Source organism: Psittacula echo (genome assembly GCF_963264785.1).
Source record: "Psittacula echo genome assembly, chromosome: 10".
Taxonomy (NCBI): Eukaryota; Metazoa; Chordata; class Aves; order Psittaciformes; family Psittacidae; genus Psittacula; species Psittacula echo.
The window spans coordinates 14,029,683-14,042,659 of record NC_137741.1 but is presented as its reverse complement, the minus strand read 5'-3'; the positions used below and the strand labels follow the sequence as shown (position 1 = coordinate 14,042,659).

General features: G+C 44.2%; 1 protein-coding gene across 1 annotated transcript; it reads right to left on the bottom strand.

Annotated features, from left to right (window-relative positions):
- Window positions 1-7,062: 7,062 nt before the first annotated feature.
- CTXND1 (cortexin domain containing 1) lies at window positions 7,063-7,242 on the bottom strand (the record flags this gene model as incomplete). The annotated part of the gene is made up of 1 exon (XM_080626239.1): window positions 7,063-7,242. One exon carries the CDS (start codon window positions 7,240-7,242, stop codon window positions 7,063-7,065), a length of 180 nt encoding a protein of 59 aa, XP_080482365.1.
- Window positions 7,243-12,977: the final 5,735 nt, after the last annotated feature.

The window sequence follows — 12,977 nt, the reverse complement described above, 5'->3', positions numbered from 1 at the left end:
GCAGGAGGATGCAGAAAGCATTTATCCAGTGGAGAGATTTCTTTGCAGAAGCACCATCCGTGTTGCACCTTGCTGTATCTGATGTGTTGGAAATGCAGTGCCTGAGGAGGAGGGTGCACCCACAGAGAGCCAGGGGCTGATGTGAGAGCAGTGTGTCATTAGTCCTGGGTTTTGACCTTGATGCAAGATATTTTGCAGCCAGGAAGGACTGTGGTGTCAGTGCTTTCTGGGTGTGGGAATACTTACAGAAACTATTAAATCCATAGGGCTCTTCCCTAGCTTTGTGCAAGGTAAAGGTGAGTGCTGTACACGGGCAATGAGTTCCTCTCCCAAAGAGCCAACTGATGCTGTATTGCTGCCAACAAGCAGAAATCGGGCTGCTTGCTCAGACAGGCAGGAAGGTCAGTGGTGCTGAGCCCTGCTGCAAACCAAACCTGGCAGGATGGAGGCACCCAGACACACCCTCAGGCTGGCTCCTAACCCTCAGGAGGGAGGAGGGTGGCTCTGCATCTGTGGTGGCCACACTTCCCATTCTGGGACCACAACCCCCAGTGCATGGCCAAGCATCCCGGCACCATGCTGGGGATGGTGGGAGGTGGTAAGGTGACAGAGCTGAGCTCCTCTAGTCTGGAAACATCTGGAGAAGTCTCGGGTTCCCAGAAGATGGAGGTTTTCTGGAAAGGAGCTCAGATACATCCCTAAGAGCAGGTTTCTGAGGTGAGCTGGAGAAAGGCCAAAACCTTGTTCAGGACAGAGCGCAGAGACATCTGCTGCATGGATGAGGGCCAAAAAGCCAAGAGATGCTAAAAAAAGAGATAAATGTTAGTTTTATGCCCAAGGCCACTTTCTTTTCATCCCCAGAAGAAGGTTGTAGGCTTCATGTGGACAACAGGGAGAAGGAGGGGTCATAGCTGGGCTGCCCTTGCCCAACACAGCAAGGCTGGAGCCACCAGCACTACTGATGCTTATCCCTATGTCAAGGAGCACACAAAGGCTCTATCTATGCTGCAATGTGCAGCACTGCCCTTCAAATAGCTTTGCTCTTGCCCAGGGCTAGCAGCACTGCAGCCTCCAGCACACGACTGGGGAAGCACTCAGGTGCTCTGGGTCCCTCCTGCTCATTCCACCTTATCTGGGGCAGCTGCCTCCACTTTGCACCTTTGGCCTTTGAATTGAAGGTTATGGAGCTCTCTTCTGGTTTTGGGTAAGGTGTTTACAGAGGAAGGGTAGAGCTGAATAGAGATGTAAAAGGGAAGCTCTTGGATCAGGAGGGTGCTTCAGTTTGGGGTCTCTCAGCTCAGCATGTAGACCTGGTGCTTAGGAAAGCTTACTTTTGAAGTGCCATTTCAACTGAGTTGACCCTCTCTACAAGAGATTCCCCTCTACTTCTGGAAGCTTTTGCTGCAGTTAGATTTGAGCATGGCTGTCTCTGCTTCTAGAGGTTATGAAGTTCAATTTGATTTAAATCTGTTTTCCTCAGTTTGCTCATAGCCTGGCTCCCAGCAAAAATGAGAAAGAAAAAAGTAAAATCAAATCTGGAGCTCCTTTTCCTCTACACCTGGGTTTGTGACGTGGGTATAGGAGAAGAAATTCCTCCTTGGAATTCTTCCTGTGTGCAGCAAAAATAACACCTTTCTGCCGTGTCAGCTCCCTGGGGGGCCTCATTCAGAGTCACACAACATTGGGTGGGAAGAAAGATCCTGTTTCCTGACCAGGGGAATTGCAAATATGCATCAAGATGGAAACCACAGCTCTTATGCTTGCCTGGAGATCCCTTCTTGTTTCATGCTCAACAGAAGTCAGCAGTGACCTGTGTTGGAGTGCAGCGATCCTGGCTGTGAGTAACACTGAGATGTTGGATGGAAGGTCTGGGAGGGATGGAGGAGGTGCTCCTGTGTTGTACTGCCTTGTCACAGGGTGGCTGTAGATGCATTGGATCATGCTGCCTGATGCTTCATCTGGTTTTGTTATTTTGCTGGTAAGAAAACTAAGGGCAGCCTCTAATACTGTTTGGGGTGTGTTTTCTTATAGATCAAAGCATTATCTGGTTGGTGTGTAATGAAAAAGCTGGGTATAATTTGTAATAGTGTATAATTAAGTGTCAAAAGAAAAGCATGGAAAAAACGCGCTAAAACACATTTCAGAATTTAAAGGAAACAATGGATTTTCTGTCTGAAATGCTGATACTCTTCAGCAAAAATAGTTTTCTGTAGAAACTCTAATTAGAAAAAGGAGGCGATATCATGGAAAAAGAATCAGTTTTGATGAAAACATTTGGGTCAGCAATATTCATAATTCCTTCATTACCCAGGCAGTAATAACTCAAGGTGAAATGCTCTTTCCTTAGCTATTGAGGGTCGAGGTAGTGACTTTAAGGACAGAGCTCTTAGGGGATATTCACATTGGTTTTGCCTTTAAGCAGTAATGCAGGAGGCCATTCCTCAGGCTTGATTGCTGGTTCTGTTCAGGGTGCCTACACAGTTGCTGCTTTAGTGAGAAAGGAGACCATTTTTGGGATTTTAAAATTGATTGAAGGCTTTGCAAGTATGTGAGGGATGTGCTGAGGTACTGACACCATGCTGCCCCATACAGATCTGCTGTGTCCCCTCATTCCCAAGAACATCTTCACCTCAGTCTTGCTCCATGGAAGTTTAAATTGGGGCTGTCTTGGAATTTCCTGCCTTCATTTCTCATACAGTCACTCTGTTTTCTGGAGCACTGGCTTCTAAAGTGAATCAGTTAAATATCTGAGTTCTGCTGTACTCACCACCCTCCCTATGTGTGCCTTCCTATGTGGAAATTGCTGGAGTCTGAGAACAGCATTTTCCTTATCCAGTCCTGTGTTGACTTGACTTCTGAGTTCTAGTAATGTGAATTGAAATTACCGGTTGAGACTTGTAATGACCCAGCAAGCTGGGGACACCTTTGGACAGTGCAGGCTGCAGCAGCATCACTCGTGCAGTTCCCTGGCTAGCATCAGTCCCTGTTTCTTTCAGAAGTAACCTTTCTGTTTGCAGTTCTCCAGGGTGTCTGTGCAAATTCAGCCACTACTGGCTTCAGTTCAGGTGTGCTCTTACATTAGCCATAGCAGCTGCTCTGAAAACAGCATAAAGAATCCAGCCTCTACTTCTGACTAGGACAGAGTTAACAATTTATCAGTGGGGTTTTGTCTTTGTGGCAAACTGGGTTTCAGGCACAAAGGTCCTTCTGCCAGAGGACTCACTGCAGGGACAAGCAGATATATGAAGCCCCCAGCTTTCAGGCAACAGAGTCCTTTTACAAGATGAAAGAATTAGCTATTTATCTCTTCATCTTTTTCAAGAGGAGGAGTACCCTGGGGTGCTTTTTACTCAGCATATACCATATTCTGTGGCTTCTTCAAAGGGACCCCACAGATGCTCCATGCTCTTCATTTTCAGTTGCTAGCAGGAGGGGTTTCGGTCTCAGTGGCCCTATTTCTTTTGGTATGCAATTTGTTACTGATAATGAATTGCTGAAACACAGCATGGTGCAGCTCCCCACTGAACTGAACCTCAGCTCAGTGCTCTTCCTGACCAAGGGAGTAGTCTAAAATAGCCACTGTGGAGGGGCTGATATACCCGGAGCTCTGTTCTGAGCTCCTGACAGCCTGTTGTGGTGTTGCTACACAGGGAGCAGTTCTCTGCTCTCACCCTCCAAGGAGGGCTGTCAGTAATGTACATCTTCATTGAAAATCATATTGTTGTGTTGTGGGTGTATTTTACAACAGAGACAAGAAGATCGCTTTCCATTTAGAGCTGTTTATTGTCTTAGATAAATACATTTGCAACAAGTTTGAATTATTTCCTCTGAGTGCAGTTGCTGGTAGTGTGGCAATAATTAAAAAAGAACCAAAACTAGCAGAGGCACTTGTTGCATGCAGCTGAAATTACTACCAAGCCTGGTGATGCAGCCCCTGCTAAAACAGGCCTTCCACTGGCTGTGGGTGCAGCTTTGCTGGATGGGCTTGTGGGGTTGGTATCAGGTAGGAGCTGCTATGATGCACCTCAGATGGGCAAGTCTCAGCTCCAAACGCAAGGAGGACAGAATTTCTGCTTTCAGCATGATGATTAGTATTGCTTTTGGTTGAAGAGTGGTGAGGTTGTGTGATTGTAACCCTTGGAGGAAGGCAGATATTAGAATGCATTTACTTTACCTGTATAAAAACAATTGCATTGATATTTACACAGTCATGTGAAAAGATTGGACATGAATCAGTAGATGTTTATGGAGAACCTTTTTTGTCCACAGAAGGATGGACTTGATGGGCTGTGCCAGGAAGACAAATGCCTTTTGATTAGAAAACAGTTACCCATAGGGGTCTTCCGGTTAGGACTTTCAGGAGAATCCATAAAATGGTTTGTACAGCTGGACAGAGTATAAGGAAGTGTCAAACCTGTTAATTTGCTTCCCCAGCATCTGTAACCCTTTGTTCTCACACAGTTTTTGCCTCCACAAGGACTGTGCGTTGCTGCCCCTGCCCCTCCAAACACACTGCATGTGATTGACCCTGGTTCCTGGGTAGTCAGGCAGCCTGCTGAGGGACTTAAACTTAAGCACATGTGTAAGTCCTTGGCTGAACAGGGGCTTATCAGTGATGTCAGACAAAGCCAAAGAGTTCTGCATGCAGATAAACACTGAGTGGAGGATAGCCTTTGGAGGTGTGATAACAAGCTCTCTGCTTGTTCTGCATCCGCTGTGAATACGGCCAGATGACCTGCAAACCGAAAGTGTCTCTAGCCTGGAAATACATTTGTTTTGTTTATTCTGTAAGTAGCCCCACAGTACCCTGGTGGGATACAAGGCTTAATGACAACTACTGGGTTCCAAACTTTAGCCCAGGGAACAGAAGCAGTCTTCTTTAAGCAAGGGCATCCATTCCTATAGATTCTGGATAGACACACTTATGACTAAGAGAGACCAATGTGTTTGCTCAAAGTATGGTGAACATTAACACTGATGCCTGAAAAGAATCCTCAGTTTTACTGGTGATTAACTGGCTAGCAGACACTGAGGCTGAATAACTGCCTGATGAGCAATCTGCAGTGGGTAATGGAGGCAGTAGAGGTCTCTTGCTAGAGAATAGCAGGATTAAAGCCAGGATCAAAGCTCCTGCCTCCTGAATGGGATCTCCTACAACAGAGATTAGCAAAAATCGTGCAGTGCAACTGTTGTTTTGGGATATCTGTAATCACAGTGCTGAGCACCTTAAATCCAGACTGTCCTCTGAAATCAGTGGAATATGTAACTAAACCAGCTGCCATGTAGCTTGACTCAAATGCTGTAATCTTAATGAGAGAGTAAATGGAGGTGTGGAGAGGTCCTCTTCTCAGGGTGAATTTCCCTTGCTGTATACAAAACTCAGAACTTTCACCAGCAGGAGTTGTAAATCAATACCTTATTTCTGTGTCCCTAAGGATCTCCAAGTGCTTTCTGGCATCATGAGACAGACAAAACAAGGTGAGACAAGCTGGTATTGTTGTACCCATTTCACCTATCAGTAGGCTGAGGTATATGAAGAAGTGACTTTTGTAATTGTCAAAGAAATATGTTAGAGCTGAGAACAGAAACCTGTGAAGTCTACATCCTGATTCCTTGCCACAACCTGTTTTTTTCCACCTTTCTCATCCGCTGTGCATCGTCTTATGGCAAGAACCTAGAGGTCAAGCAGGATGGTAAGGAGGAGGAGAAACAGTGAATGCCCTTCTTGCAGATTTGTGCTTTCAAGTCTTGTCTGCTCATGATGCTGTTGTGGTTGCAGTACCTACTCTGTGTTGCTTCAGCAACTCCTTACAATACTGTAAGCCAAACCTGTAGCCACTAATAAAGGCAGCTGTGAGCAAACTTTAGAATTTGGGGAATAGAGGACATAAGAATTCCTCAATTCCCACTCTTTGTAAGGTAAATACTAATTTTCCAAAGCTCCCATGTTCACTTATGTCTTCTTGCATAATAGATGTCTTAATGAATAGCGAGGAGGAAATGTACATCTATTCACCTTATAGTTTTGTGGGAATATTCTTCTTTTGAAGGTGCTGAGTTTCTCCGAGGTAGAATGCGTATTGGTGTGTATTACTGTAACTGTTATGCTGAGGAGTCTGTCTGAGTGCCAAAGCTAGGAGCAATGTCCCTTTGCTTATTGTCTTTGTCATTCTATTCATGTCTCATCCACGGAAGTGCACCTCAAACAAAAGATGGATGGAGTTGCATGTGGAATCTCTCTTTGAAAATCATAGCAATTTCTGTGTAGTTGAAACCAGCAGTATCCAAGCTCTACTCCATGGACTTCTGGTGGCTACCAAGCTCATAGTAAGTGGTCTGACACATCTGGGTAATCCATGGACCCAGGGCAAATGATATGCTTAGTTTTTGCATGAATAGGAGAATGAGGTGGTGCTACATGGTCAGCAGTAGACCATGACCCCTTTGGGATCTGTAGTCCAAGTGTTTCTGTATCCTGATCACCAGAAATAAAGCAGCAGTGAGGTAAAGAGTGTACATGCAGAACCAAATGAACTGAGAATAAATCTGCCTGTATAACCCTCTTTAACCAGACATGCTTTAGAGCTTCTAACTTAGCGATGCTCTGGGATACAAAATTATAAAATCTGGACCTTTTTTGAAACACAAAAATAATGATTGAGGAAGATTCTTGAAGCAATCTACTTCCAAAGAAGACACAATGTTCTTGTTGCTTTTCCAAATTCTGATGGTTATCCTGGATTTGTGGGAGATGCTGAGAGGAGGACAAACTGTGCTAGACTAAGAGATATGTTAGGAAAAATCTGAAGAGTCTTGTGCTACTTGAGTTACAATGATAACTGTTTTCAGTAAAATAAGGATTGCTGCATAGTATTAAACTGTGCTGTCAGAATGGCTTGCTGATATCCTGATCTGTTGAGCAAGAATCATTTACACTATGTGCTCTTAGAGATATTGCTGTTGCCCTGCATATCTGAAAACGGCTGTTTGTGTGTTAGCCTTCCCAAAGGGAAAAGGCCTCCTGGATAGCAGCATTTCATGGCTCTGTGTAGTGAAGTCCTTTCAGTCATCTAGATGCTGCTCCTCCCATGTAGATGTAGGGATGGCACTGTAAGGGTCCATGATGACTTTTGCACAGCGAATAATCATCACAATCAAGAAGAGGCAGAGGAAAACGAAACATGCCAATGTCAGTCCCTTGTCCACATCAACGTACACAGGCTCTGGGGTTGGTCCATCCATTTCTTATGCCACTCTTCATCTGGGTTTGTATTTACTTCTAACATCATCGGCCACCTGCAAAACAAACACTGTGTCAGACAGAAGGGATGGCTGCTCCTGAATATGGGGAAACCTGGGGGCAGAACTAGAAACAGAAAATCTGTGTGATCTATCCTTGTAGGGAAATAGACCTGCTGGAAATGTCATGGCTCAGGAAACAGAGAGCTGTGAACAGGAGAAATCTTATCTCCACTTTAATTTAGCCCGTGAATGCTTCTTGCTAAAATATTAGACAATAAAAAGAGATGTTAACAAAGAGAAGAGAAGCAGTGGTGAATAAACACTATCCACTTGAAATATCATCTCTTGAAAGAGGTATAGATGCTCTTCTTGTCTCAGCATTTCCTAATCATAAAAATATTTTCACTTCTCTGCTAGTGTGAAAGAGCAGACAAATGGCAGAGCAGACTGTTTCTATCCCAAGTTTTCTCTCTGTCCAAACATTCCCTGTCTCTCACTGGCACAAAGCAAAGTGAAAATTATGCATACTTATTTTCCATAACATTTAATCTTTGGTACTCACAGGTTCTTCAGGCAATAGAATGTTTCTAGGAGCAGTATCTTTAAGTGTATGTTTTAACACCCAGGGAGATACAGGTGATTATGTGATTAGTTCAAGAATCATCTTATTCGATACAGATGTCTGCATAGCTGAAGGTCTCTTCTGACCTCATTATCTGAATCCGTAACCAAAATGGCTCCAGCAGAGATTGACTCCCTTCTGCCTCTTACAAGGTTGCCTCTGCCAAGTTCATTAACTGCTAACACAAACTGCTTTGTATGATGATGTTGAAGGAGCAGAACTAACCTGACTCATGGAATTGTGTCACTGCCCAAGGATGGGAGAAACTTTTCCTGACATTCTCCTTTGGTCAAGGTGGGAGGTACAAGTGTTGAGGGTTGTTACTGTTAAAGAGCAGGAATATGGAATGCCTCTTTAAAACAAACAACAAAAATATTACATTAAATGCAGTAATCAATCTCAGAACTGATCCCTCCTTCATTTGGAGAAGAGAGATGAGAAAGAAAAAAATATTGAACCATAGGGAGAACTGGGTGAAACTTGGGTGCCAAATGGTCCAGTTGCTGTCTGTAACTCCATTAATGAAGTGGCGAAATCCAAGGTTCTGGTTTTATCTAGAGAGCCAAATTTTCTTCATTACATTTTCAGTGAGCTGATGCTGCTGGCAGGACTATTGCAGTAGTGGTTCACATCTGGCTAGATCATCATGCTCTTGCAGCATCGTGCTGTGCCAGCTGTGAGTGGGTGTCCCAGTGGCTCCTGAACTCTTGTGCCCTGTCAATTGTATTTTCAAAAGCTCACAATTCCTCTCTGTCTCATAATTTACTGTTTTCCAGGTTGTTCTCCAATCTCAGTGCCTCCTAGATGCTGCAGGGCAGGTATCAATCAGCTGGGCTCTGGTCTATTTTAAGCACAAGGACAGCAGGTTTTTTCAATTTCCTAAAAGCACAGAAATTACCGTGACAGCCAGTCCTGCAGCGGGGAGATGAAAGAGAAGCTGGTGACACAAAGCGAATAAAACCAAGCAGACATCGCATGTATTTACCAGTCACATCCATAGGATGGACCAGCAAGCATGGGCTTCTATAGAAATCAGTGAGGAGTAATGCTTGTAATGCTCACCTGACCTGATCAGAGGTCTGTTATTCCCAGAAGATGCTATTACCACTCTATTTCACCAGCCAACAGATCTTACAGTTTCTAATTTGAAGACTGAAGTCAGGACTGCCAGCAAGGCTGAGTATGAAGTGTGGATGCTTTTTCTTTTTGTGGAGCAAAGGGAAAAAAAGTTATCAAAACTCCTACTGTAGCCCAGTCCTTCCTGAAGTAACTCTTGTGAGGGTCCAACAAGGGTGGATTTGATTTTTTTCCCTCCTGATGTTCTGCCTATTGTACCTTGTTATTTCACACTGAATTACCTCCTGAAGAATATCAGAACTCCCTGGTAATTTCCATCAGTACTGATTTTTGATGAAAACTTGCTTTTTCAATCCAAGGTACTTCCCTCTAAAACATGAATCATTTGCTGAGAAAATGCTCAGAGGTTTCAAGCAAAGATCCATCCCTTGGAGACATTTCTTTTCCTAAATGTCATCACAGTCTCACAGGAGCTGTGGTTCAAGTGCTGCATACTTCTGTTTCCCTCTGCCCCCAGGATGTTTCCTGTAAAACACCCAAGGTGTCATGCAGCCACCTCTCCTACAGGAAGGGAAAAGCATGTTATGGCAAGGATATGCCAAGCAGAAAGCTTTACCCAAAAAGCAGAGCGAAAGTGTATGTCATCTGAGCTGTAGCTTGCACAGGAAATTGCAGTCACAGCTTGAATCTAATGATTTCATGTTTAAGTTAATCTGTTTTACTAAAAAGTTAGCATTTTCAGTGGGAATATAAATAAGTTTTTCCAAAAAGCTGTATGTATGAGGTGGTACAAATCACATCTTCCCTTTTCCTACTCTCCCAGTAAACTCTGTGACATTTCTATGCTGCCTGCTATCCTGCATTAAGTCATTACTGATAGAGAACCTGTCACTTGGATCTGACTAGAAGGGTCTGGCTTTCCACATTCTCTCCTTGCTCATGGCTTGACTGCTCATTTGAATCTGTTTGTGCACCAGCACTGTCAGAGGGGAAACTCCTCTGCAGGTCCAGCCTGTCAGAGCCGCACCAACATAATGCTCGCCCTCACCTGAGCAGCACGGTGGATTAGGTGTCAGAATGCATTTGGTGGTGTTCTGTACAGTTAGTTACTGCAGTTATCCAGTTTCATTGGGCTTGATAGTGTACAGACAGTTACTGGCACTGAACTAGGTGGTGGAATGGGGTTGTGTCTGAGGCAGTTGTCTCCAAATTCATTTGTTGTTGCTGGAATGCAACACTGTTCTAGATCAGGCATCTGGGGAACAGCAAGAGGTGGTCCCCAAATGTGAAAGGAGTTATTTGCATGTATTCACTAGGACTGGTTCCTCTTGAGAAAGTCTAGCTCTCTGGTTTTATCATGAACATGCTGATTGAGTATTATTTCCTAAAAACCCATTAGCACCACTGCAGAGAGGGATCTGCCTGCAGATACCCCAGTGCACAGGGAAGGAAACAAGCTTGTTCCCATGTGAATATCCAATATGTCTTGCGTCTCCCAGCACAGACAGCTGGGGCTTCTGCATGGCAATGACGTGCCACCATACGTGAGTGAGGGAGAGTAGAGCAGCTACATGCTGCTCCCCACTGTCTGTAGGGTATTTGTGGTCTTCCATCTCTGTAACAACTGAACAACTTTCTCTGCTTGTTTTCCGTTTCCTTGGCCAGTCTCAACCTCCCGTTTCATTTTCTTGGTGCCCAGTGGTACAGTCACTCTTGGAACGCGGTGTGCAAGTGTCTTACACGTTGAAGCAGAGTTGGTCTGTGCTGGAGGAGGCTCTGCCTGCACATCCTACCATCTGTCTCAGCCATGGGGGGATGTGCTGTGTACGTTAGCAGAATGGATCTGCAGATAATAGTCTAGCTTGTGAAATCCATCAATGCTATTGCAAATAATTCTCACCCTGGCTACAGACTGGTTGGCTGGATGCTTTGCTCTTATTTACTAGCACAGCTGATGATGACAGCATATATATGCAGGGGGGAAAAAAGGTTAGCAGGAACAATTATAAAGTTTCACACTTGAATGATCAACTTTTCTCTGAATAGCTGAATTGCAGAAAATTACTTCCCCCCCCCCCCCCCCAGCTTGTCACTACCAAACTGTATAATTGTATTTTTCTTTCAATTTCTTCAGATTTGTTGAAAATATAATGTGGTTTAAACAAAGCCAACAGATGAAGAAGGGTAATCCCTGGTTCAAACTACTAGTTAGTTTAGCGGTCCTGAGTAAATCTTCTGTAAATCCTGACTGTTTCAATAGAGTCTCTCCCCCTTTAACTCCTGTGACAACAGATGGGTGCTGCAGGCACACTCACCATCCAAGGGATGAAGCCGTGCTGGCTAGTGGTGGGCAGTGTAATTCGGTACCAAAAGTGACTTTGTGCCCTTGGCTCCTTGTGGATCACAGAGGGTCAGGACCAGGTAGCAGCTGTATCTCTTCAGGGGGGTCAGCATCACCTAGTTCTGATGCCCTGGTTCCCCCGACTTCTTCTTGTCTGGCCATTCTTGCAGTCAGGAAAACCCTGCAGCCTGGCAGTTGTATGCAAGAACAGTCAGGGACCATGGACTTGGGATAAAGAACTCAGGTACCTCAATGAATAATCTCTCCTGAGCATTTGGTCTTTGCTCTGCTGTTTGTTTTGTGTTTCCCAGACCTCTTTTCATGAGAGATTACCAAAGAAGAGAGGATATATTCTCTTTTTTCATGACCCTATGTGCACAAGCAGACAGAGAGATGTTGGCATCCCCTTTAGTATACCAGCTCTGTTATAGACTCTATGTAACGCTTGTGCTCATTGGTGTGGCTGAATTTTGCAATCATTCTTACCTATTCAAAATACTGTAAAAGACATGGGGTTTATTTCCAGACCTGGCAATCTTGGCACTGTCACTTTAAATATAAGGTAATAATGTACCACATATAGCGCAGAGAGCTGGTCTAAACCATACCAGTTTCTTTGCTGGTTAGTTATGTTTCCACTCATCCTAACCCATAGGATATATTTCAAAACATTTTCTTCCATACTGCTTTTCCCAAACAACATATATGCAGGGAGGGGAGGGAAGGGAAACTGTGAGATTTCATATATGCAAGCAGATCCCTACCTTCCAGAGCTGGGTAGGAAGCCTGTCACATTCCAGCATAGCAGCATTGTGGAGTTAAAATCCTTACTGTAGTCATAATTTAGAAGTTTGGATAGTTAGTGTGGCTTTAACAGCATCCAAGTTCCCCTCAGGTTCACGTCCACCCAGACCTGGAAGCAGTTCTCCTCACCAGTGTGTTCTGGAAACAGAAAAGTCACAATTGCTCATCATGCAGGATGTGGGCGTTACGGATTATTCATTAAGCAGTTGGAATTGCTCCAGTGGCAGCCTGAGGCAATCGGATGCAGTCATACACAAGATGGATTTGTCAGACATTCCCCACAAGAACATTTATGATACAAAGAGTGATGCTTGAGGTTAAAGTTATCATACCTTTATTTCTTCTTAAACAAGCAAAACCCCCATTTTAAATTCATAGTGAAATATCAACCAGGTCTGAATTGATACTGCTTAGGAATCTGCATCTGTAGTTATCTTTTGGATTTTTTTAACCTGTCTGAGGAAGGTGGCCAGAATTGAAAGCTGTTGATCTGAACTGATATTCTGGAACTTAGAATCATAGAATCATAGAATAGTTAGGGTTGGAAAGGACCTTAAGATCATCCAGTTCCAACCCTCCTGCCATGGGCAGGGACACCTCACATTAAACCATGCCACCCAAGGCTCTGTCCAACCTGGCCTTGAACACCGCCAGGGATGGAGCATTCACAGCTTCCTCAGGCAAACCGTTCCAGTGCCTCACCACCCTTAACATTTAATTATCTGGATATTTTCAGTCTGATTTAGGATTCTTTTTTACGTGCACGCAAAATAATCTCAACCAGGCAAACTCTTAAAACTTGCTGGATGACAAACCCATTTCCCCACTTGATTTTGTTAACACTGAAATTTCTTGTGGCCCAGAGTCCAGAACTCCTTCTAAGCAGCACCA